Here is a 27,388-nt window from a genome sequence, read left to right as displayed (position 1 = left end):
ATTATTTTATATTTCGCGCAGCGATCCGTAATTTATTTATTACTAGTTTGCGAATGTTTATGTAAAAACCTATGTAAAAAGAGAGTAGGTTAGAAGTTGCATTCTTTCTTTAATAATTTCAGTATATCCTCTTCGTGTAATGTTTTTTATCTTTTTACAAATTTCCGCATAATACCTCCGAAAACAATGCAATAGGCGTTTTAAATGTTTCAAACGTTTCTATTCTCTCCCATGCGATACGAAGGTGACCAAAAAAGTAATTATTAGAAAAATTGTCTGATATCCTTATAAAGCTCTGCGAGAGTTTCGGGAGCATCGATAAAAGCTGGGGAAACCTTGCAAACATCAGGAAGGAATAATGCTCGTCTGGTAAAACCGTAGATCGAGGATCTATCTCTGAACCGTGCGCGGTAGATCTTATCGAATCACTTTTAATTTCTTCCACGTTGCCGCCAGTTTTCCGCGGTTATCGTGTCGGTACACGAGAGGCTCGCGAGAGGAACGCGATGGAGATCGCCGGGTGAATTTCATCTGGTAATCAGGACCGTGTTTCACCATTATTTTCACCGAGTTATCGCGTGAAGCGGCTCGAACCGGGTGAAAGAAACCGTGAAGGCCTTGTTTTGCGACGCGACGGTGCGCCGAGCCGAGCCGAGCCGAGCCAAGCCGCTGTTTCTAATAAGCCTCGGAACAGCTGACTCGGTCAAGAGAGACAATCTCGCTTATTCAAATCGTCCGCACGAACATCGGCCGAGGATTATACGAAAGATCTCGCCGAGAGCTCGCTCGAACGATCCTCGGTAGCCTAATCTCGGCCCCGTATCGAGCAAACGCCCCTCGGGATCGGTTTCGAAAGTATGAAAAACGGGCCGCGTCGTTAGACGCGCGATGCGATCGCCTCTGTTAATCTTGCATAACGTCAAATCTCGGAGATATTCGATCGAAGATCACTGTGATAGGCCGGGTACCCTTCCATTGTTCGCGCTAAACGCTCCGAGGATGCGCGGATTTTCGCGTAATCGTCGGATTGCCGAGCTTCGGTTTGATTTACCGTCTTTGCAACGCGACTGTCGAGTCTCGCATTTCTTTTTTAATATCTTAATCATCTTTTACTGATCTTAATTATCGATATTTTCCATTCTTCTTATCTTCATTAATTAGCTTTTATTCTATTTTGTCTTCTTATTGGATCACGTTCTTTCTTGTTGTCGTATTGTTATTGTAACACGAGGACTTCGGTCGATCAATAAATTATTATTACTTTAAAATATTTTTAACGATTCCTAGTAAATATTATAATACGTTACTATTATATTATTACTTATATCGTTATTATTATGTTACTATTATTATTATTATTTTATTTATTCTCTCATAGAGATCGCGTGCAACTTGATCCCATAGGATATTGTTTAGCGAACGCGAAAGGGACCGGGAATGCTCGCGGAACGGAGAACGCTGCAGTTTTGGCGTGCAACAGGGAACAATGTCGGCGCAGAATAATGTATAAAAGATTCCGGGAGATGACATAGAAAGCAGGAAGGATGCCCGAACACTCCGGCCACAAAAGGAAAAGAAAACGGGAGTGAAACACGATCGCAGCCGACGATAGAGTCAACGCGATTTGCTCCTGGCGCCGCTCCGGAGTATCCGAGCGTGAAGTATCGCGCGATAAATTCAATTACTTCGTTGTTAAATCATGCACAATGGCATCGGGACGACGGGATCTTACGGTCTGTTTTGATTGGGATCGATGATCGCGGACTAATTATGGTTGATTAAATCGTATAGGCGGGTCGACACCTCTGCGATATTTAAATAATCATGTTTCTATAATTACTCGTTGTTCTGTTATGCGATTGGTGATTTTTTAGCAAAAATTGAGAAATTTCAATTGGAATCAATACTATAGTGCGATAAGAATTTAATAGTAATGATATTTATTGAATTTTATTTCAAATGATCTTCGGGTTCTTAATGTTGCACATTAACGTAGGCGATATTCAGATAGAAGATATATTCGGTAGAAAATATTCATAAAATTCCGATACTCGAATAACACATTGCAAGTCTGTGAACATGAGAGAGATATTGCAAGAACAAAAAATTATTATTTTATACTTCATAAATATTAAATACGTATTTAAGACGTGTATGAATAAATCTTGTGTTTAAAAAAATTATATGTTACAACATAAATATAACAAATGTGTTTATAGTACAGCATGTGTGCTGCGTAATGCAAAGATAAGTTAATCAAGATATTAATTAGTGATTTGTAATTATAAAAAATCATATGTTCATCAGAAGAATCCGAAATTAATTCTTTTTTTTTGGGTTAAGTCAACGATATTGCATCTTGTAATTGTTGCGTCTGTTTCATTTTGTCTCGATTATTCTTCACACCTCACAAAGTGTAACTATACGTGTGTGATATGCTCCTAGCCGAAAATGGCAACCACAAGGAAGCGAGACAATGGCGGGAGTCAGGTGGCGTTGCTCGTTTACAATCGGCCAGTCTCGAGTCCCTCGTTTTCTGTAAATTGTGTACTAATAGGACGGAATTATTTATGCCAATAAGAGAAACGCGTTCACCCTATTCTCTGTGAAAGCGTTAACACGGGTGACTTGGTGAGAATCGTTCCTACATTTTTCTCAACGGACTTATTCTAAGCAACTGGTAGGTTGCACTTTATATTTTATATCGCTTTACAGTAGCTTTCGCTGCTGTATACATCGGGAATTCCATTTCGGCGCAACACCACTTTGCGTCGCATCGAAAAATCACCGCGCGAGTGATTTATTCCCCGCGGATCAAAATGTGAAGGCGCGACAGTAGCGATTAGACAATAGATTGTCAGTCCGTTATTTATGCGTCGATCGTGTGCGAACGATAAAGTAGCAAACTTGTTGCGCTCCGGTCAACGGCGATAAGCTTCCTTCTTGCCTCGACGGAATTCTAGACTGTCCAGATTTTTCCCCACCGTAGGCTGGTTAATCAATTTGCGATCCAAAGGTTGTAGGTGATCGCGGAGGAGAAATGACTGTCGTTAATGCGAAGGAGGAGGCCCGATCCTTATTACGATAATGTTACAATGTAGGAAGCTAATTATCTTAAGACGATTACGTCGCGTGTATTTCACTCGAACGATTGTGTTCGCAATGTGAATCCAGATGCACTCCGATTTATCTGTCGCACAAGATTTCTCCTGCTTCCTAATACGGTTTTATTGAATTCGGGAGACGTAACTATCCTTTGTACAGAACGCAATTCGTTACTCGAATAATGCAATGAATTCTGTATTTAAATAATTTCAATAATGTTTTCTTCGAGTAATTTGAAAAATTCTGTATTCAAATAATTCTTTATTCGAATAATTCAAAAAATTCTTAATTCAAATACTTCTTTATTCGAATAATTCAAATATTCTATATTCAAATAATTCTTTATTCGAATAATTCAAAATATTCTGAATTCAAATAATTCTTTATTCGAATAATTCAAAATATTCTGTATTCAAATAATTCTTTATTTGAATAATTCAAAAAATTCTGAATAAATCGAAATAATGATATGGAACAAAAAATCGATAAACTATGGGGGAACGCTATATTTTACCATATTTATTCAAATTATTATTTTCCGTACGAATTCTTGTACGAAATAATTTGAATAAAATCTTATTGGAAGAAATTCTTATTGGAATAAATTCTTATTGGAATAAAATCTTATTGGAACAAATTCTTATTGAAATAAATACGGATAAATTCGATTGAATATTTAACCGATATAGTCGAATAAAATTTTCTTCATTAGTCTTTATCTCACACTCTATACAACCTTCTTTGAGCTACCTCGGACGATCCAGAGATATTCAGAGGGACTTGCTCGTAGCTCATCCGTGAAATGCAGTCGCTTCCCGTTGCATTCGATGGAAAAAGAAAACAGAAAAGAAAGGACGGAACCAATTCCCGTAATCAATCGCCGCAATAAATCAATTCTTCGATGGACATTCCGTTCGTCATCGTGCGCGGATTCGCCGCATACCAAGGTTTCCAAGCGGAAAAACGAACTGCTGAAGGACTCTCCATCTGGCGTGCTCCTCAGCATAGATAAACTGCAAGTTCTCCTGCAGACGTGCATCTTCAAATATTAACCGTTTAAATAATCAGCTGGCGATGGTCATGGATCGCGCGCATATTAAATGACATTTATTCAAAATTTAATCGTGCCCAGATTGAATATTACTTTTACTACGTGTAAATAATACGACAAAATAATTTAATAGCAGAAATTCCCTTTTTTAATTTTAATTTAATTTCGAATGAATATTCGAATGGCGGGAGTCTTTATAAAAATTTTTCGGAGATGTCATTTGCAACAATTTGATTTAGTTTAAAGAGAAGGAAACACCGCTGTGATTTTTTACACAAAGTAATAGTCCTTTAGGATAGTCCTTGCAATTTCCAATGTGACAAATATTGGATTTATTGTAAATAGAGCTTCGAAGCTCGAATTTTAAAGTAGTTATCATTCTACGTAGATTTTTCATCGGTTTGTCAATTTTTTGTCAAGAATTTTTCTATGTTACAATTTTTTAAAGCAGTATATATTTTTTATTTCTATGGTTATATTATGTAGAACTGCACATCATGCGGGACAAATGCAAGTTAGAATTCTGCAAGTTAGAATTCTGCAGCAAGAAGTACATTATTTAAGCATTAAATGAATCGCAAACTTCATTTCATGCCAGTCATTCTGTGAAACCATGACTTTCTTAATTACGAGGGATCATCGCCATGGAGAAAAGGCTAATTAAGAGTCAACAGCAAGTTGAAAATCTCGTGTTCCCGTTTCTGTCACGTCTTCTACATTCTCTGCATAGAATAAGTACTCTACATACATTACAAAAGCAGAAACTAATGATAGTAACAATGGACCTTCGTGTAAAATAACAATTAATCTTTTTCTTCTAGAAATTCGAAGTAATTCAACAATACTCAGCCTACCCGTTTGCATAAATGCACCATGCGTATAATCACAAATTCATTAAATCCGTAGTCGAGCAATTAAAGTCTTGTTCTTCAGCAATTTGCATGAATCCTGTGAAATAAAAATTATTTACATCAACGCGAAGAAATTAAGTAGGAATCCTTTCTCTGAACATTTTAACAAATAATGCGACAATGTTTGCAAATGATTTGAACCTTTCAGTTGGAAAGTTAAACCAATCAAATAATATTTTTTTTCAATTAATTTTCATCTTTTTTCATTAATTTCCAAAGTAAAAATTATTTGTAACAATTACTCCGCGAAGAAATTAAGTAAAAATCGTTTGTTTAATCATTTTAACTAGTTCCAAAATAACGCAACAATGTCCTGAAATGATTCTCAATCATTAAAACCATATATTTCTACCCAATGCAATAGTATTCTAAAATTCTTTCAATTTTCCTATTTCGAAATTCGTAAAATTGCAACTACATAAAATCCTCAATTTAGTAATTAATAATAGCTCCTTCCTTCGGAATGAAATCGAGGATAAAAATGGCGTATATTAATTACAGTATAGAGGAATTAAACACAAATCCTCTATTCAAAAATTTCTTTTTTTCTGAATCTCCTTAATCTGTATATGCCTACAAAATAAAATTAGCCACAAAACGATCGAATAAACCAGGTATCAAATCAAACCACAAACCCACGCTCTAATTGGTCGAAAAAATTGTCGATTTTCGAAATTGCCGTCGAGGTGGTCGAACCGAGCCGAAGCAAAGGCAGTCGGGTACGAGCCTGGTTACAATACACTTGATCCCATCTCGGCCCGATAGAAGAAAACCAGGTGTGTTCTCCAGGGAGGCCTTCCTATGCGGCAGAGATCGGACCTGCCGGAAGAGTGGGGAGCTCATATAAGACACGAAGCCAAACGCCTCTCCCAGTGACCAGTCTCGACACGAAAACTCATCAGCCGAGCTTCTTCGGTTCTTATAAACAGTCTCTTCACGCTCCGAGTGCCGGTCTCTGGACGGCAAACGGACACAAACGCCGATCCTATCGAAATTCGAGGTAGCAATCGAGTTTAATCGAATTGGTCTTGGCCCGAAGGCCGTGCTGCCACGGTTCCAGACAACGCACAATGCTGTCGTCGCAGGCTCTCTCGCTTCTCCTGCTGTTCCTCGCTGCGCACGGTGAGTTCAATGCTTTTCTTTTCGTCCAGTTTTCTACCCCTCTTCTTCTTCTTCCTCCTCGTTCTCTTCTTATTCTTTTCGTTTTTTGTTGCTCCTCATTTATTTTCCCCCGGTCCTCCGGCGTGTCTTATTTCGCTTTCACGCGCGTTATCCGTGTCGCTCTTCGTCTCCACCTCCGCCGCAGGACCTCTTCGCCTTTTTGCGGCTGTTACGGCTCCTTCGGCGTCTTCTTCACCGACTACCTTCAGCTTCTTCTTCGTCTTCTTCTTCTTCTTCTTCTTCTTCTTCGTAGGCCCGCGATCGATGGCGTCATTCCGCCGGCAGATTAACCGTAACCCACGCGACGCGAACCGCGGTTCTGCTTTATCGAGTCGTTCCCAGTGTTCCCCGAGGACCCGTGCATAAATTCGAGAGTTTTAGGACCTGTCCGGCTGCTATTCTTCCCGTTGAAAACGTAATTTATCGACGCCGACGTTAGCTGTATTTTTCAACGAACAACGAAATTGCAGAGTGCGCTCTATGCAATTGCTACGATTTATGCGGCTGTTCGGGGCCGAGTGTTAATTAAGAAAAATAAGACGCGGAAATAATAAGGAAATTCTGATTCTCGAAGCGTGGTTTCACAAGCGTTGTTTCTTTTTTTGAACTGGAAATGGTTTCGAAGATCGAATAGACAGTGTTCACGAGAATTCTTTTAAATTATATTATAACGATTTGTTTCTTCGACTCTCGGTGTCGCCAGAGAAATATATACGTTAAAGATTGTGTTTAGAAATGCGACAATTTTTATCAATGCTAATTTCGGAATCCTTCAACTATTTTGCGAGAATTATCGAAAGTGAATCGTTTTATTACTGGCATAATCGATTTTTGGAGAGAAGCATGACGCGATATTTTTATCCGTAAACAGTGGATTTTATGCATTTGTGATCAAAATAAATTGAACAATTGCAAAACTAAGAAAGCAGTAGAAGAGTTTTACGATATTGTTAAATTATTTTCAATTTATTACGATTGTTAAAGAAGAAAAAATATTTTCGTCTAATTTATATTTCTTACAATTAATTTAGACAATTTTTATTTTGAATAAAGATCCGCAGTCTATTTATCAATTAATAGACTTACACTTAATGTCTGCCGTAAAACACGCAGACCACGTTAGCAACAAATTGTCACACAAATTGTACAATTGAAACCTCTTCGTTTCCAATACGAGCGCACATGCACGCACACGATCATCGTAACAGCAAATAAACAAACAGCCATGAAAGTGAGTCCATTATCTAGCATCAGAAATGTTGTCGACCATGGCAATTGCGCGCAGAGCGCAGGTACATAGAGTCGTCGACTACAATAAAATGGAAACGAGAGAAAGGCTGGATCAATTATTAAAATGAATTAGATACGAAGCCGCACAAACGATCCTTCTGTTTAATCGGCTCGCGAACTCGGCGTAATCCCATGTCGTTAATAAATTGATTTCCCAGAAAAAGAAAATTAGAATGTGCATGAATTTTCCCTAATTAAATTTAATCGAAGCTTGTCTGGTACATTTTCCTCGACGACTTTCTCTTGCCATCATTTTATCAGCGGTGTTCGGTTAACTATATCTATTAGAAATGTTGTTGATTATTTAACGTTCAACATGATCATTATAAAACAGTAAATGACACGGACAGTGATTCGTTAGATAATCCAATTACACTGGAACATGGTCGACCCGAGTGACATCTTTATTTCAATGCTTACACATAGACGAATTAGTTTAACTAAATTTATTATCATTATTATTATTGTTAGTTTACTCATTTTTAGCTTTCTTGAATCAATATTTTGATTTATTACACTTCTTTCTATATATTATATTTACTATATTTCTTCTTATATTTCCTGTTTTGTTTAAAATCTGCACGATTCAAATATTTACGTTTTTCAGTACCATGCATACTAAATATTACTTTATAAATGGATCCGATATATCAATGACGTAGTTTTTCGTCCCATTAACATGATCAAGGGCAGAAGAAGCCGAGTATCGTCGTCGCAAAATATCTGAAATTCGACTTCTGCCTTTCACTTTGCGCGCAAATTGTTCGTTCCCACGGCATTTAATACATTGTCCGCGTATTTCAATTTGCCAGCCAGATTATGAGAAAAACCAGCCTTAATGTCCGTAGAGTCGGCCGGTTTTTCTTGGCGACGGTCGATCGGGCAGAGCAGTGGCAGAGATCGGGTAAAGTAATCGGCAAGTGCAAGTGAAAACGGACTTTCTGTGATCAGACGAGCGAGTTTCTTGCAGCCGCTGGATCTGAAAAGTGCGCGTCGGCCTACTTTCGCGGAACCAGTAGCGTCTCCCGGCTCTGTCTCGCGATCCACGGTGATGCTTCAATTAACAGCCGAAACGTGTCCCCCGCCGTGGAATCAAAAGTGATTCATGCCTGAACCGATCGAGCCGAGACCGATCTCCGGACCAAATGTTCTATTAATACACGGGGGGCCGTTCGATCGTTTTCACTCGGCCATCCAGCAGAGCAGCGAATTTCACTTTCTAAACTTGACTGGGACCTCCGGAGTCTGCGAGCCGTTACCTGAATTTCAATTCTTGCCGGCCGATAACGATCCATGATATTTTCAACATCCAAGTACCAATGAGCCTCTCTTTCCTTCGATCAACGAACTCGTTGAGGTCTCCGATCGAAGAGAAATTTCCCGTCGACGTTTCACGGTTTCTCGTCTCGTACGCAAACAACGCGCTCGATACAGTTAACTTCTCGGGAACAATTCTGTTTAGGTCGTTTCTTAGTTAAACTAATTAGCTCGATGTTTATCGCTTCGGATTAGATTGCCGGGGATCGGTATTACCATCGGGATTTACCTTGTTACAGTTCTCACTCTCGGCAACACTCGGAACGCATAATTATACACGCCGATAAAATGCCGGTGCATGCTAATTACACGGTAATTGAACGCGGCAATTAAAAGTTATGAGGCAAAAAGTCTCCGTAAATGCGAAGACGAAACGGTTCTTGGCGTGTCTGCATAAGCGAGTCTCGTTAACGGTGTAAGTCACGCCAACTTATCTTTCGTCTTGAGAAAATTGCGTCGAGAGATCCATTTACGCGTTCGATTCATCGCCGATTGATCAATTACGAGATATCGGCTGAGAGGGTGGCGAGTAGTCAAATCTAATTATAAATTAACACTGACAATCTAATTAACGATCTAATCTAAATTTCCCCCCTTTTTTATTTCACAATTATCGAGGTCGTAAAGCTGCTTTCATTAAAATTCAATTCTATTTTGTTATTCTTAATAGTAGATTCTGGATCTTTATACGAAATAAAAATTGTCTAAGTCAATTGTATCTTGTGCCTTCTGTTAATAAATTTACTCAATTAAGGAGAATGCAAGGATGTCCTTCAATCCTTCCGACGTCTTCAGCGTTTGGAATTTTACTATAATTTATCATAATTTATCTAGGTTTGGCGTTGACACCTTGACAGGTGGCATTTGCACCTGACGGAATTATTTTTATAGATTAGAACATTAATTTGTACTCGTCAATTTATTTTATCTGCGCAATTTGAATAGAGTCCGCGAAATGCGAGAATGTCGACAAAATTAATCGCTGACGTAGAACTTAACTTTTCAATTTTAATTTACTTCGTTAAATAAAATACTTTAACTCTGCGGAATTTTTAAGGTTGTCGGCATATGGCAATCGAAGAGTTAAACGATTCCGTACGGTTAATGGTTACCGATGTCTGTGTCAGAACGAATCTGTAGGTGTTCACGCATGGAATAAAGATATTGGAATTGGAATTGCAGCTGATGGTTAACAGCTGTCGTCGCGGAGAGAACTTTTCAGGGAAATACGTTCGATCGGCACCGATCGCGATCTTTCCACTCGCTTCAGACCGGTTGCCCGAAGTATGCGACTCCTCGCCTTTTTTTCCTCATTACACAATCTTCATTAACGTTTGAACAGAGTGTTCGTAACTTCGAAGAACACCCCCACCCCGGCGATTATTACACACGTCTGTTCGTAAGACAATGACGGCCATTCACCGGGTTTCACACATCTCGAGAACTTTCTCCGGTGTCTCGGGAGTGAAAATATGAAAGTAGCTCAGCAGACAGATCTCTCTCTCTCTCTCTCTCTCTCGTTCTCTCTTGCTCTTTCTATATACATATTTCTCTCTTCGCTCAATTCTGCACCCGCGGTTCGCAAAATAAATCAATCTTTCGGCTTCTCGCATTCTAATTAATAATCGCGGGTTTCGGGTCCATTTCGACCTGGAATACAGATATAGCTCATTTCAGGAATCTTTTTGACTTGTATACACGTCATGAGGAAATGGCAATTTTACATGTTACAACATAAATACTTATCCTACGATTAAAGTTAAAATGCTTATGAAACACATTCATAAATTTCGAATACTTTAGAATAATTCTAGAATAACTAAAAAAAAGACTATACCCAGTGTGATCTATAAAACGCATAACAAAATTTATCTTCAAAATATATTCGACGCACCTAAGTGATTAAGATATTCAATAGCCTTATTTCTCTACAATAAATCTTTTGTAGACCTTAATGAAGCTCACAGTAATGTCAATTAGCACTAAATTTATTGAACTCCTTAATATCACTCATTCCAAATGATTTGTTGTTAAAATTTTTGTTTTTAAATTATCGAGATTACAAACGTTTCTTTATACCTTAATGGAACATGAAAATTTCTTTTAACACTAAGTTTAGCGGACCTGTTAAAGCGACACGTTCCAAATTATTCCATTTAGAGCTGTTCAGATTAATACACCATTATACACCACGTGGTAATATTTATTCGCGTGTTACATTATGGTCGGTAGAAAATTTAGCGTGACCAGAAAGAGGATCTTATAAAATATGTCGACAATAAATTCAGAAATAATATTAAATATAATTATAAATAATATTAAATATAGTTATGAATAATTCGAAGCATGATCATAGTCAGTTATGAAAACGCTGATTCAGCAGGGTTGTGAAGATTATTTTTTTCGGGCTTGCGACAAATTGTTTAAAAAAAAACAAACGATAAAGCTAGTTGGTTCAGAACGTGAGAACATCGAGAAGATAAAAAGACTGACTGTTGTAACGTGCACGGGTGCACTAGTGCAACAGTCCCCGTTTCATTAACCTAGTAATTATTTATCTGCATTCAATTTATTCAGCTTCGTTTCGACACGAAGCCTTGATCCTATCTGGCGATTGCATAAATAATGCAAATTCTCTTCTCATATTTTTACAAGATGCTTCATGGAAACACGATATTATTCATCTGTTTGAAATCGAAATAAGATAAATAATTTCTTCATTATTAATGTTTATCAAAAATTATTAATTCCTTCAACTTAATAGCACTTTATTTAATCAACTTGACAATTAAACTTAAAATTTATTTAATGATGATATTAGAAGACTACAGACGTGTAGAAATGTCTTAAATGCTAAAAATGGATAAATTGAGGAATAAATAGTTTAACAGCATTTTTATTTTACTTTTGCATCGAGCACTTCCTCAGTTAACGAAGAAAACTTTCCTTTAATTCTACATTTTCTAAACCGACGCACCAGAAGCGAATGGTAGACCACGGATTTATCTGCTAAATTCAAATTGTATAATTTCATTATAAAAAACATAAGTCGGATGCAAGCGTCTTTCCTCTTTTAATAATTCTAATAAGTTCTTTAATATTTTATCTAAATATATTCTCAAATTCTTCTTATGTAATTAGAATCTTGTTTCTGATTTTTGTCAAAACCTCATAAAAATTAATGGTCTAGTCATTGGTGCGAAAGAGAAAGAAATGCTATATCAAGGAATTAATTCGAATTTTTCAAAGACGACGTATGGAAACGATCATTTCCATGAAGGTCCGAAGTCCGGCGATGTCGGCAAGAGTTCTAAGAAAAAACAGTGATAATTCTATAAGAAGAAAGTTTCGACTGCTCGTGTGAATTGCGAGTAAAAGGGGGAATCCATAGATCAGTGCCCGAGGGCCAGGGCTTCTGGTAACACGTGTTCCTCCTAATAAAATATTCATCAGCGTAACTTTTCCAGCGAGGTGTTGCCGTTACGTCGTCGCCTCGAGACGCCGCGTATCTCGAAAGAGACACTCGCTCCTCCTGCATCTATCCCGTTTCCGATCCTCGTCCCGCCGCCACGTTTTACGTAAGAGATACTACTTTCTACCGCGGCGCACAGTTTTATTATAGAGATTATTTTTTCGCGCTGACAGATAACCGGTGCCCCACGTAATACCGTGATTGTTTATTTACCCGCGCGCCGAGTTCCGTAAACGCTTTCCCGTCGGTCGCGGCCGGAAGCTTTCGGACTCGGAATCGCGCGAAGAAGCCGTTCAAAATTCGTTAGAAGATGGATAGATACGTATAACTTAATTTTAGGTCCCTGGATTTACTTAGGTCCCTCGATCCTAATATATTCATTAAAAACTTAGTGTCTTTTTCGTTGATTTCGCAAGTTACTTAGAAACTAAAAATAACAGTGTTTTAATAAAACGGTAACAGTAGAAAATAGTCTTTTAACTATTTCAATGACAGGCCTCCTATTTTTTAATTGGCCTTTTCCCTGCCACGAAAAACAAGTATTAGATTGGAAACTATGAAACGGGCATTTTTGTTTAGTCTATGTTCAGCTGCGGCGCCCGTTTCATAGTTTCCAATCTAATTCTTTGAGACTTTTCCAAGTAGTTTGTATTTCTCTAGTCTATTAAATTACTAAGATAAAAATATGTTATAGCAAAAAAACTCCTGCTATCAAAACTCGTCAATTTTTTTTTTTTAAACTTATATTTCATTTACATTTCATTAATATGATATTTTAAAATATAGTTGAATACCTAACAATTCAAATCGTGGAACTAGAAATACCTCGAATGTTCGCTGGCTGTTTGAAATTCAATTTAGTTCAACCACCGTATTGTTTATGACATCGTCGGTAATATGTGTCACAACGTGTGTGCCGGTGCGTTCAAAATGGCAGAAGTATTTGGTTGGAATGGTAACGGCAAAATGGCGGTAGCCGAAGAAAAGGAAGCAAGGCGTGCTATCTCGTAAACGTCGTGCCGTGGCACGTTTATTACACGGGCTGACTTTTTGACGCGGAACGTTGCACTTTACGGAAGGAACGCGACAAGGGTGGGGCCACCGACTATCGATAGGGACTATCGAGAGACTATCGGCCCGGTTGCAGCTCTCTACCGGTCTCGGGAAGGACACCGATATTCGCCTATTCCCACGTTCAGGAAGGAACGCGTGTGCTCGTTCGCTGCGTGACTGTCGACCTGCACGTACTTCTAGTACTTGGACATACTTGAACACGCTTCGGCAACTTGAATTCTCTCGCGCTGCCGGTTTCGAATCGCGCGCCATTTTCCGGGTTGCGACACCCGCTCGATTTTTCAGCCCACGAAACGATTTTAATGCGCAGAACAATTTTGATCAGCAGAAAAATGTTGATCGGCAGAACAATTTTTATCGGCAGAATAATTTTAATTTGCAGCACAATTTTAATGCGCAGAACGATTTTAATTTGCAAAACAATTTCTCAGATTGTAAAATGATTTTTCAACCTGCAAAATAACTTTTCAATCTGCAAAATAACTTTTCAATCCGCGAAATAATTTCTGCGTCTGCAAAACGATTTTAATAAATGACTGTGGAAAGCACGCATACGTTTAATTTCTGAACATATGTTGGTCTGATAGATTCATGACTACTTCTTAGAATTCGTATCGACGATCAAATGTTAAAGATTACTAGAAATCTGGGAGAAAACTGCTAGAAAGTAAAATCGGACGATATTCGTCATTTCTAAACCCGCTGCGGTGCATTGTCCTCGAAACAACGAAAGCTATACTTCGATAGGAATCTTCGTTTCGCGCCCAAGTTCCTTGAACAGAATTTCTCGGTATTTGGAGTGGGCGACAAACATGTGTGAACACCATTTAAAACGATATAACGTTCTTAAAGTAGTAGCAAATTTAAAGAAGGTAATTCAATCACTGTACAATAAACTAGTGGAATTCTTTACTTTTTGTCGTTATTCCAGGTAATAGCAAAATTAAATAAAATGTTTTCGTTGTTGTACAATACACTAGTTTCTCTAACATTTAAACGAAATTCAAGCCCTTTAGTCCAGTTTGCAAAAAGTTCATTGTTCAAGTGTCCTTAGGTATTAATATTGCCGCCACATAATCTTCGCAAAATATCGTAATAAAGTGTGCATGCCATCGAAAACAGCGTGTGCATTCGTCCGTAACGTTTCGGAAAATGTTCTCGTATGCGGTGGAAAGCGATTGGAAAACCGGCGTTCCTCTGCGAAACGGCGAACGTAGAAAAGTATCGACCTTTCCCTCGGTCCATTCCTCGCGAAGCAGCGTGTCGACGACCGTTGCCAGCGGAACGATCGTTGTTCATATATACGTTCGGACACGCATGACTAATCCAGCGGTGTTTCCACGCGATTTCGAGACGACACCTTCGCCGAATAGTCGGCATTCCCGACGGTTTTCTGCGCCCGACGGACTTTCCACGCGTTGAGAACCGGCTGCGCGGAGCAGAGGCCGTGCTCGCGGGAAAGATCGGTCTTGTTCCTCGAACGGCAACGAATCCACGTAATCGTAACAGGGCAGACGTGAAAACGGACCGGCGCGCGCCGCGAGAAAGCTTTCTACTTTCGTTCTTTGACTAACTAACCGAACGGTCGCCGGGTGACACGCTTTTTATTAGAGAATTTTTAATAACGCCGCGGTGAAACTGGGCCGCACGCTCGATGAAATCGCTGCTCGAAATAAGTAGAGACAAAGGCGAGTCCTTCGAAGACACGGAATTAATCGATTAACGATCGCCGGAATGCGGATGTTGTGCAGAAATGGGTGAACAGAACGTGGAACAGTAACAATATTACAGCGTAGGAAAGTTCCGTAGGATATTTTTTCAAATTAAAGCTTGAAATCTCTACTTTGAGATCATGTATTTGGAATTTATATTTGACGAGCCCACAACGCTATAATTCTATAAATGTGAAATCATGTTCGCCGTATCAAAATTTGACAAGCTGCACGGACTCCGTAAAATTATTATGGAAGACGTTTTCAGCCGAATAAAGTTTTATCTTTTCCCTTTAATTAAAGAAAAAACCTATATACAACTTTTTCCCTATAGTTACAGCACTTTAAACTAACCCTTGCAATTTTCAATATAGCAAACCACATTTAAAGGGTAACGGTGGCGAGGGTGCATAGAACTTAAAATCCAGTAACATGATCTTAAAATAGAGCTTCCAAGCTTTAATTTTGTAGAAAAGTAATCATCCTACGATGATTCCTCGCGGAATTATTGTCAGTAACAACTGCTCAATATTTATCCGAAGTCTGTCTCTGCTACAATTTATCATAATAATAATAGCAATAATAAAATGACAGCAACGATCAACGTATTCGCATTGAACGAATAGAAACTCGATTGGCGGGAATCGTAATTAATAATCGCTCCCAGCTGGGCGTGCGGGGGCGTTGTCGATGGAAGGTAAACAATCCGAGGGGGCTTTTAACGTGGAAACGCTCTCTCGCGTTCGAATCTTATTGTTAGAAGTAACTGTTGACCTACTGCGAGCACTTAGTTCTTCGCAAGGAGTCGTAAAGGAAGGGAAAGTAACCCGATGCCACGACACTGCTAATAAGAGCCTCTGTTACATAACCGAGCAGGCCTAACCGGGGATGTGTCCACCTACAAAGTTGGCAGGCGACGATGTCTTAACGATTTCGACGTGTTTGGAGCTGGCCGAGTGTGCTAACTGATTTATTGCGTCCCGTTGATCTTGTTGCGATCCACTCGCGTCGATTGGAATTTTCATTTACGCGCGACAGATTGATAGCAGTTGACGACGTGGTAAACGAGAAACTAACAATTATCGGCGATTACGAACGAATTGAATCTTTCAAAGAATAGAAAACGATAATGATAGTTTTCTAGTATTAAGAATGATTTATTTGCGGCTGTATGAATAAACAGCGGCATTGATTAATGGACAGGAAAATTCAATAATACAATCTTTTCAACTGAAATTAATTGTACGAAACTAACGTAAAATATTCATTAGTTGGAGAGTGGAATTGAAAATTCATTGTACCAACTTACTGAATCGGAACTGAAATAAAAAGTTCGTCGAACAAAAGTCAAAGCTAGAAATTGGTTGTACCAGAAGTAAAATAAGAAATTCATTGGATAAAAAGTGAAGCAATCAATCCACTGCATTGAAACTGCGATAAGAAATTTATTGGATAAAAAGTGGAACTAGCAATTCACTGCATTAAAAATGAAATTAAAATACATCGGTTAAACTAGAAACACATTGTACTAACATTGAAATTCAAACTATACCGGATACACAGATCGATTATTATACAGCTTTGAATTACGATTGAAAGAAGCAGTCGAGTCATCGATGACTAACCTTCACGTTTGGATGGCGAACGATATCAGTAGCCCGAGATGGAAGGAAAATCACTCGATAGCAGATAAGCCCGGATATTTGTCATGATTTTCAGTCTCGCTTTCCTTCCCTTATCTATCGGATCCAGTCCAGCGAGTCCGTCGGTATTTGTTGCGTTAGCGTGTGGCGTTCCTTGATTTTTCGACGAGCAAACGGGGATTGCATACCTGAAGAAATGCAACGGCGGTGTGCACGGCTGCAACGAGCCTTTCGAAATGGATCGCCTTTCAGGAGTTCGGAACGGTCTGGATAGAATGCCGTTGCCGCCGGACATTGCTCGTTCGAATGATCGTTTCATTAACTATGATCGACCGGCGCGCTAGAAATCCCTGCTATCCGATCCAGAAATTATAATAACCGCTAGATAGCGGATGCAATGAGTTTGTTGGAAAAATTTTACGAGATGAAGAAGAAATAGTGGATAATAAATAATTAAAAAATCTGGAAGAATTTAGGAACACATTAAAATTATTAAAAGAAGATATATATTATAGTTTTATTTAGTTCGAGTTTCATGCAAATGCTGCACATGTTGAATTTGCATGGAGACTTGCATAAATTAAAAGTTTCGTTCTTCCTGCGAATAATCTTAATAAGATGCGAATAGTGTGACGACATTCTTAAATTTGTTGTATCTTTTTATTGTTGTCACGATCGTCTGATAAATGAGCATGGTAAAACAATAACTGTTTTACGATTATTAATATTATTTTCCTTGAAGCGGAAAAATTCTGAACAAACGCATAATTTTAAGTAATTTAAATCAGTGCAATTTGAAATCAGTTTTATCTCTGAATGATTTCACACCCCTTATTCCAAAAACAGGGCGAAGTCTCTCACGAGCGTAATCGTCAAATAGCTGTAACGAATACGCCAATTCCTCCGAGTAACTTGATCTTTAAAAACAAGCCTAAGTGCTGGACCCACTTCGACTTGTACCCCGACGAAACGGAGATCCCCCCAGATAAGATTATCCTGTTTTGCATAATTTAAGCGCGCGTATCCTTGACATTCAGCCAGCCGCCACCGAAAAAGAACACGTTTCGAAATAAAAAAAAAAGGAAAAGTAACCCTGAAATCCCCGCGATCCATTCACAAGTTACAGATCAAGATCCATTTGCGAAAATCACCGAACAACCTTTGAATCATTCCCCCGTTTTTGTCTCTCCTGTTCTTTAAGCTTCGGAACTACTATAGATAGCGGCTAGCCCCGCTCGTTCGGATCGCATTCCAACGCCAGGAGGAAGTTGCGCTGTTCTTAATAAAACGCTGACGCTAAATTATTGGAGACTTACTTTCGAAAATGATTGAATACTTTTCAACATCTTTTGGATTCAAATATTTTCTTAGCCAGTTATTTATGTATCGATTAAACTGTTTAATTATCGTAACACCAAGTACTTGGAACAGCTAACGAGGAATTGAAAAGTATTCAGCAAATTCTTTGTCTTTTTTAAATGTTTAAGTCTTTTTAGTTCTTAATACCTTTTAGTAGCTTTTTCAATTTTCGTTCTGAAAAATGTACGTAAATATAAAAATATCAGGTGGGTAATTTTTCATATTGATCATGACAATGTTTGGGTGCTTAACCCTTTACACATAAATGACGATGTTTAGGAAGTTTAATTATGACGAAATCAAATCTATTTTCGTATAAAAGAAGCGAAAATGATGACATAGAAAATGTATATTGTGTCAAAAGAAAAATAATTACTACAAAGATATTAAAAACGCAATGAAAATCGATTTGTCTTTATTTAGAATGCCAATTAAAATAAGGAAGTTCGTATCCTGTTATTTGTCCATTTCTCTCTCCAAAAATCTCACCCTTATTACTGAAACAACCGGAGCCAAACGCACTTTAGCACGTTCCGTTTAATCCGAGAGGCTTGTTTACTGGCGATCGGCAACTACTCGAAGAAAGATGAGAACAAAGTCGGCTAAAACGTTGTGAATCGAATGTTGGACTTTATGGAGCATGGTACGGAGGAAAGGGGTGCCCTGAAGGTTGCAAGTCAAGGCTAGGCACTTTCACTTGGGAGCGAAGCGTGCTCTCTTGGGAGCGCGCTGCAGGCCGGCTTCCCACCTTACTTTACTATTTACTTTTCTACCTGGCCACACCGAATACAGACCGAATTACACCCATTAGGGGGGCCCTCCCGAGATATTGCGTGGGCTACGTGTAGAAGTCCCCTGTGGTTAAACCGTTGCGCCGTGTCGCGTCATGCCACCGGGATGAGCGAAAACGCCGTCCTGGAAATTAATATCGCGCCGCTCTGCATTTACTTCTTCTACCCGGCGAACAACAATCTTTCTGCCTTCCTCGGCGGCGGCTGTTTTTATCCGGTCGACTGTCGAGACTCGCGGAATTACGGCAATTTACCTCGCGAACCGGCGACTATTCTGTCGAGATTTATTATAACGATTTCTACCTTTCAATTTTCTGCAATATCCGCACGGTCGCTTTAATTAGACGTTTTGTAATCGAGAAGAATTCACTAGAAAAATTGATTGAAAACATTCATTAGAAACTTTCATTAGAAACTTTCATTAGAAACATTAATTAGAAACATTTATTAGAAAAAACATGCATTATAGAAAAATGTATTAGGAAAACTCATTAGCAAATGTATTAGCAAAACTCATTAGAAAAATTCATTAGAAAAATTCATTAGAAAATATCGTTTAAAAACTCGTTAAAAACATTCGTTAGAAAAATTGATTAAAAACGTTCATTACCGAGAGTTATATTAGGAACAGTGAAAATCGTTTTTCACCTAACAGAACCATCGTGCGTATTACTGTGAGATTTACATTCAGAAACATCCATTAGAATCACGTTAGAATTACATTTATTAGTATTACGCTGGAAATCAAAGCTCCTCAAGGACAAGTACCACTTTCCTCTTCACATTAGTTCCATCTTATGTAATCCCGATATGGAGGGACCGCGACGAATAATTTATAATTTTCTTGAACAACGTTCCGTGAGAAAATAAGAACAAATAGAAAGCGATATCGAACATATTTGCACGCGACAACTCTGTATCTAGTCTAAAACATTATAACGAATAAATGAATAGATAAATAATAGAATCATAGTATTGCTAACAACTCTCTGGAGAGTTTCACAGCGTAATAAAAAAGAATAAATGAATTGGTGAACTTCGGAGCGTGGATCGTAGTTAACAATAAAGCTCGGGATAAAAGCCTGGGGCGAAGCTTGGAATAAAACTTTCGTAACGTCCGGCGATTCTTGTATTCGCCGATTGTATCATTGTTTTCTCACGGGTCTGCGATGATGATTATAAGGAACATTAACGCCTTTCCAATCGCGGCTGGCATCTGAGAAAGTATCGCACGGGGAATTGCATTCTGCGTCGCGCGTGCACGCGCGCGCGCGGCCTGCATCAGCGCGGCTTGTCTCTCTGATTAAAACGCGTCTCGATGACGCGATACGCCGCGACGCGTAGTCCCGGCCTGACGTAAGGACAATCGAAGTGAACACGATAAAATGAAGATAGCGAAGCGATACTTCTGGACGCCTTCTAACAGCCGCGCGCGGTAATTAGAGTTACTTCATTGTTGCGACGACGCTGTTCGAGCCTTAACCTGAATCATTGCGATTTATGGACTATTGTTCGTCTCGTTGAAACTTGTTCGCGGGGACGTCGCGCTCGGGGAAATATCACGTTGTTTTACATTAATTTAGAAAATCCGTGCGAAAGCGCGTGGAATCGCGAATGGAATAATTTCGACGCTGTAACAATACATAGACCGTGTTATTCGATTCAAAATTATGTTTAATTTTAACGAACTTGAAAATATTAGTAAGTAATAAAATAGTATATAATAATAATAAATAGTTCTATTTATTAAGCCAATTTAGAAATGCACGTTATTAACGACCAGGAACAAGTTCAATCGATTCAAACATTTCCGCGTCGAGAAAAATTCGTATTTCCATAAAAAAAAAACTAGTAAACTTTCTCGTAACGAGAATAAAACGTTCGAAGAAAAGCAGAATCGTAACACGTCCCCTTGATCGATGTGCCAACGGACGGTGACTCACGATCGTTCGATCGGATCCAGCGAGAAATCATGTTACCGTGGCTCACGGTCGCCGGGAACGACGTTCCTCGCTCGAACGGAATCAATTGCAACGTGCAACTTGATATTTAATTGCAAGAGCCGTTCGCCTCTCTTAATGAAATCGCTCTTGATTTCCTGCTCGCGTTATTCCGGAATAGAAAAAGCGCGTAAACGCGCCTTTAAACTCGAACGGCGGGTCGACGAATGTTTGATCTACTGCCAAAGACTTCGTAATTGGCGTTCGTTAGTCGTTCCAATCATCGAGGAAAGAATTTCGGTCTGTAAATCACTTTTACGAGTCTCTCGATTCTTGAAATCTCCCCTGTTTAATGTCGAACAGTTTTTCCTAGGATTTATGGGACTGGGAACGGCTTGCGGTTGCGTTTCCATGATTGTGAAGAATTTATTTCAAGGACCGTTCGAACTTTAAAGTTTTTTAAACGATGATTTCAATGATCGTCCAAGTTTATAAGCTTATTCAGCATTTGTTTCGGTGACCAGTTTTAAAAGTTTGTTAAATAATTATTTGAATGTTTATCCGAGTTTTAAAACGCGTTTAAAAATTATTTCTATAACCATACGAGTTTATATACTTATTAGAAATTTATTTCCAGGATCGTCTCACTTTAAAAGCTTCTTAAAAAATTATTTCAATGACCATCCGAGCTTAAAAATATATTAAGAAATTATTTCAATGATTATATAATATTTGCAAAATTAAGAATGTATTCGAAGGACACACTTTAAAATTTTGAAGTTAATTTAAAAGGAATACGTACATTAGAGTTCTCCTTTCATTACGTTAAAAAGATTACCATCTAAGATTATTAGTAATGATTATTACGTATGCAGGATTATCGTATTCAACTAAAATACAATGGTCGTTGCAGGTTCGTACGCACAAAAGCAGCAACAGGAGGACCCATGCCAGACAAAGTCGCGGGTCGTTGGTGACATAGAATACTGCGACCGCTACTGGGAATGCGTGAACGGTCGTCCTGAATTGTTCGACTGTCCGAACGGCCTGGTGTTCGCTGGGAAACACCGCGGCGTGACCGAGGGTTGCGATTATCCTTGGAGGGCGAATTACTGCGACGGTAAACGCCAGGCGAACCCGCCGATACCAGCGGACCACTGCGACTGGCTTTATGGTATTTTCGGCCACGAGACATCCTGCACAAGGTATTGGACCTGTTGGAATGGCACCGCGACCGAACAACTCTGCATCGGTGGTCTCTTGTACAACGAGAGAGCCAGGTCCTGCGACTGGCCTGAGAATGTCGAGGGATGCCAGAAGCATCGTGAGTAACGCCGATTCAATCGCCATGGCATTTTATCGCGACGCGGGAGATTTTATATATGGGAAAAGTTTTCACTTGGTGATGGTTGCGCTGATTCCGCGATTAATCATGGTTAATGCTTATTAATTCATTTTATCTTCGCTATATTTGCTGTATTTTAATACCGTTTTAGTTGTGATAATAATTCTTCGTTTCTCTAGGTCGACGTTCATATGAACTTTAATTGATCTTACTTTTTTATCATTCTCCTTTCTAACGTTTTCTTTTTTTTATAGAAATGATCCTCGATTTTCCTGTTTATTTATTTAATTTTGTTCTTTATCCTTGCTGTCTTCAAACAGTGTTTTCTTACGGAAATAACTCTTGACTTTTCTCTTTATTTATTTCATGTTTCCTTGTTGTCACTGCTGTATTCTGGTCCTTTGCGGTCTTCGATCAGAATTCATGATTGCGGTTTACGATACGCGTGTCGTCCTTGTTGTTTGGCTAACTAACTTTTACTCACTTCGGGAAACAGCTGTTCCCGTGTCTCTTACGCAAAACATATTTACCCCGGAGCGATGGCCGCGATCATTCTCACTTTCGAAAGCGGCCACGTACGAGAAGGAGCACGAATATCAGCATGCACGCGCGTCTCTCCTCGATTTTCGTCTCCCTCTCTCTCTCTTTTTCTCTCTTTCTCTCTCTTTGACAACGCGAGAGGACTTGAAGCGAAGTCATTGCTCCCTACGGGGAAAAAGAGGCGAGCCGCCTAATTAGCATTCGAAGTGAGCTCTCGTCGCGCCTTCGGCTGCCCCACGCATCACCAATGGTGAACGAATGGCTGACCGACTGTTCGGCGAACTTCTCATTGAGAACACGAGAGGCCTCATGTAATCTTTGTAATCTTTGTTTAGCGATTCTTACTTCGCGGTCATTGCAACTTTGTTAGATCGTAGATCTTCCCGTGGAGTCCACAATTTCCTTGCAAATGATTTCGATAAGCTCAAAATAGAATCAACCTGTAACGATTGAACTTTGGATTTCTAAATTAATCGCGATTCTTTCAATCATTCAAAACATCATTTTTGTATCAATATGTTTCACGATTTTGTACCCTCGACGCGCTAAAAATTTGAGAACTGCCTTTAGCGCTGCCAGATTTTGGAAAACTTAATTCCATCGAAGATGCGACTGATCTGGTTCAAAGCATTAACAGATAAATTAATAAATGAATAAATAATACGCATTCGTTTCTTATTTATTGCGAACGGTATTTACAAGTTTGTGAAAAAGTAAACGTATTCAAGATTTGATAGCCACAAAATGAATATTTTCTGTGAAGTAATATTTGCTCGGCCACAAAGGTTACCGGCTCGAAAGAATTTATAATTCATCGCCGGCTTCAATCCCCTCGATACTTAAACGCTTCATGAATATTCATGCGGCGCGAACATTTATCCGAGAAGTTGATAAATAATTTATAAACGCCTTTCGGATCATTGAATAAATCATACCGGGTTTACATGGTATCGGAGTCGCACTAACCTTGGCGGATTTAATCTTGCACGCTTCCATCGAGATTGCTTCTCTCGCACGTGTCCCAAAAATGCGCAGGCATTGTCGCATACCTTCATGCTTATAGATCTTCGAGGTTTTAATTTGTAACATCTTTGTTATTACTAGACTGCGGATTTTACGAATTTAAAAGAAAAACGTGTAGACAGAACACAAAACGTTGGAGAGAGTATAAAATTTGAAGAATTCTGCTACGTTGTTTTCAATCTATTAAATACATTAAGAAAGAAATTGTTTACTGTAATTTGTTGCCATCGAGGTGGAGAAGTTTTATTTCGAATAAAAATCCGCAGTACAGTTATCTCAAATGACGATCTCCAAAAATTATTCGCACGATTTTTTGATTTTCCATTTATCGTCGACCATTCGAGCTGTTATAATTTCGTGAAAACGAATCGTGGGAACTTACTCATTTTCAAGCTTGAAGCCGGTACTTTCACAATTCGTGGCTCAGTTTTTCTAAACGTACTTCGAAACGGTGCAACAGGTGGAAAACTGAGGACACTTTTCTCGCAAACTTTACTAATTCGAGTCTGTGTAAAATTATTGGACAATTGTTCCTACGAACGACTCTGTCATAGATTTGAAGACTGAAGCTTCCCCTTTGCAATGACTCCACAGAACTTTGTTCACGATTTTTCCGAACCAATTTATGCAACAGGAACAAGGGGCACATTCCAATGTGACTTCTCCTACTATAAAGTACACAGTACGTGTACACAGTCAACGTGTATCGCTTAAAATTCAATAAAGCGAGCGAAAGAGCTACCCTACATCGAAGCTCAAGTAGTTATTTCAAAGAGGAAGCTTCAATCTTCAAATCTACGTTAGGATCAATCATGGAAAAAATTATCCAATGTATTTAAAGAAGTTCTCATCCGTAACATGGTCAATAAGAAGCGTTGATCCAATTTCGAGCCTGTTAAATTATGCATACACGAAGTTAAAATATACGAAGAATGTCTAGTAAAAAAATTCAAGCTTTAAAACGAGTATGGAATTATCGTGACTCAACCTCGTTCTTCCTGAAATTCTAATGGAACGTCGACGACGAGAAATGTGCAATATTTGTGAGAGATCGGCGGGATTTCGCATGAATTTCGGGTCGGAAATAGCCTGCAACCGTGGCGCTGAAGGTCTCCGGATGCCGAACCATGACAAGGCTCTACGTTACAAGCCTGTTACGCCGAAGCTATCCGGTTACACGTAATCGTATCCCCGACAGCTCTGTGTAACGACGACGCGAACGGAAACGTCCCGCTGGGCAAGTCCTGCAACCGTTACTGGCAATGTCAAGGCGGCTACCCGCGGCTGCAGAGGTGCCCGGCGATGCTGGTGTTCGACCGAAGGTCGCTGAGGTGCGTGGTCCCGCCCACGGAGGACTGCGACGTGCCGACGACACCGCCGAACCTCGACGGCGACCTTCCGGAAGGTCGGAACGAGCAGGAACCGGAAGAGGAGAACCTGCCGCCCGGCGTGCCGCCTCTGCCGGCGGGCGCGCTACCGATTCCCCTTCGACCTCGTCCCAGAAACTAAGTCCTCCGGGCACGGGTAGCAATGGTTCGGAAGCAGCGCGATCGTGAATCGATTCGATTCAGAACTGAGTGCAGGATCGGATCGCCGCCGACAGTCGGCGGCGTCTCGTCGATCGAGAGAGGATTGATAGGTGGACTGCGGATTTCATGCATTTTTTGACAAAACCGGGAGGGATTTAAAGCGCTGAAGGAGCTGAGATAAGAGTGAAAAACAAATCGATACACTGATCTCGGCCACTTAAAATTACGAAAGAATCAATGAAATATCTATCTAAACGTTGCAGGCATTTCTTATTATGCATAAAGATCCGCAGTCTACTGATAAGCATAGTCAACGCGTTTCGCAAAACCGTCTAGAATTTCACAGGAGCCGCCGTTACCCTGACGCTTCGACTGCCGTACCAACGGCTTCGACTACCTCGACGAATTCACTGACTGGGAACAGTATTCGATCAACTGATCGCAGAGATCTATGTACGAAGATCCCAAGAATATGTCGCGAAGATCACATAAATGTATATTCAAAGTATTATCGAAACCTAGTTTGATCTTGAAAGGTCGACACATGGAAGAAAAGTGGGGGTGAGATTGAACTCAATTATAGAATATAATTCATCTGATAATTAGACTGTCGTACTTTATGCGAAGTCAGCATGTTCTGCATTCTTTTTTAAGAAACAGGAGCCAAACAGAAATCTCTTTTCTCCTTTAATAATTTTAATAAACTGAAAGAGACATGTATCAACAATCTTGAATTCTTTAAATTCTACTTCTGTTTTGTATTTCATTCACTCGTTTTTATAAAGGCATAAAATTTGCAGTCCAATGATAATAGATTAATAGATGACGATGAATAATAATAATCAGCAGAGATTAACGATAAAGATAGATAATATCGAATAAAAGCCAAACTCCAAAGAACAATCAGCATCCTTATTTTTCTTTCCTTCTTCGTTGATCTTTCGAAGTCATTTAAAACCTTGATCGCATTTTTAATTAACATCTTTGTGATCTTTGTAACATATACGTGCTTCCGATCTGTGTTAAAAGATCGGTGCGATTTTGTCGTCGGTTAAATAGTGTTCCTTGTAAGCACTTCATTGAAACTAATTCAATCGTAAAGTTACAATCCGCATTGAATCAGGAAAATAGAATTGATTAGTTAAAAAAGAAATCTCGGTTAATTATTTTGCAAGCGGCGGTCGAGGTAATGATGTAAAATTTCTGTGCGAGATCCGAGGGATTCTCCAGCGATCGAACGTCAGGCTAACGTAGAGGGGAAAGGGTACAGTCGCACAAGGGGGTGAAAAGAGCCCTCGAGGAATTATATTTCCGACGCGCCGTTCGATGGTGCAACGACACAAAAGCTTGGGCAAAATTTCAACCCCGTATTTCAATCAATAGAGAGGGTAGCTTCGAGGTGATATCGAAGAATCAGGTTTTGGCCTAATCTTTCTAATTAGTCATCTTGTAAAAATTCGAAGAAAAATCTGAAACAAGCGAAACACCAAATACATAGTCTGCGATTTGTTCTAGATTCTTAGATAAAAAATTCTGCTCGGAAAAATCGAAGAAACGCAATTTTCATATGAACAAATTCCAAAGTGGCAGAATTTATACTTTGATTATATCGATTATATTGTTACAGATATATTTTTTCAGATTTTTCAAGTCGGTGCATCACTGTTGAAACGAATAAAAACTTTGATTTCGACGTTCTACCCGTGAGAAGCTAACCTAACCTCGAAGTCTTTTTATTTATTCCGCAAAAATAAATTCGGCACTGTTGAGCGACGAACAATTAATTGGCGCGAGCAGAGCGAAACGCGCTGAACCGAGTACTTTTCATAAACGTGTATCGTATAACGCTTCGTTCTAGTATGTTCGTAGTCGAAGGATTTATTAATCTTGGTACGTTCTCCCCACCCTTTTCTTATGGTACGATTGTATCTTTCTGCATTCTCTCCGGTCGAGCCCGTAGACCGTCTGCACGTAGGCTAAGAGGATCTAATCGTAAGGAACACGTTCTTCCACCCTTATAGGTCGAAGTGTAAATACTACTCTATTTACCCATCCCCCCCCCTCTCCCCGACCACCGACCCCAACCCCTTTATCACCTTGCCCTTCGCTCTTAATCGTAAGACTC

The 27,388-nt window shown here is 39.3% G+C and overlaps 1 protein-coding gene across 1 annotated transcript; it reads left to right on the top strand.

Moving 5' to 3' along the window:
* Positions 1 to 5,953: 5,953 nt before the first annotated feature.
* LOC144474302 (peritrophin-1) lies at positions 5,954 to 27,360 on the top strand. Its single transcript, XM_078189024.1, has 3 exons — positions 5,954 to 6,189; positions 21,740 to 22,150; positions 24,933 to 27,360. The coding sequence occupies exons 1-3, from the start codon at positions 6,138 to 6,140 to the stop codon at positions 25,241 to 25,243; spliced, it is 774 nt and encodes a 257-aa protein (XP_078045150.1). The 5' UTR covers positions 5,954 to 6,137; the 3' UTR covers positions 25,244 to 27,360.
* Positions 27,361 to 27,388: the final 28 nt, after the last annotated feature.

The sequence above is a fragment of the Augochlora pura genome, chromosome 8 (assembly GCF_028453695.1).
Source record: "Augochlora pura isolate Apur16 chromosome 8, APUR_v2.2.1, whole genome shotgun sequence".
Classification (NCBI taxonomy): Eukaryota; Metazoa; Arthropoda; class Insecta; order Hymenoptera; family Halictidae; genus Augochlora; species Augochlora pura.
The sequence above is the reverse complement of the archived record's forward strand: the minus strand, read 5'-3'. Positions and strand labels throughout refer to the sequence as shown.

What these genes read in the sequence shown, in the direction of transcription:
- LOC144474302 (XM_078189024.1), top strand. Translation starts at nt 6,138, where the DNA reads ATGCTGTCGTCGCAGGCTCTCTCGCTTCTCCTGCTGTTCCTCGCTGCG. An exon ending in GCTGTTCCTCGCTGCGCACG is followed by an intron (nt 6,190 to 21,739) that starts GTGAGTTCAATG and finishes TGGTCGTTGCAG; the next exon opens with GTTCGTACGCACAAAAGCAG. An exon ending in CGAGGGATGCCAGAAGCATC is followed by an intron (nt 22,151 to 24,932) that starts GTGAGTAACGCC and finishes TATCCCCGACAG; the next exon opens with CTCTGTGTAACGACGACGCG.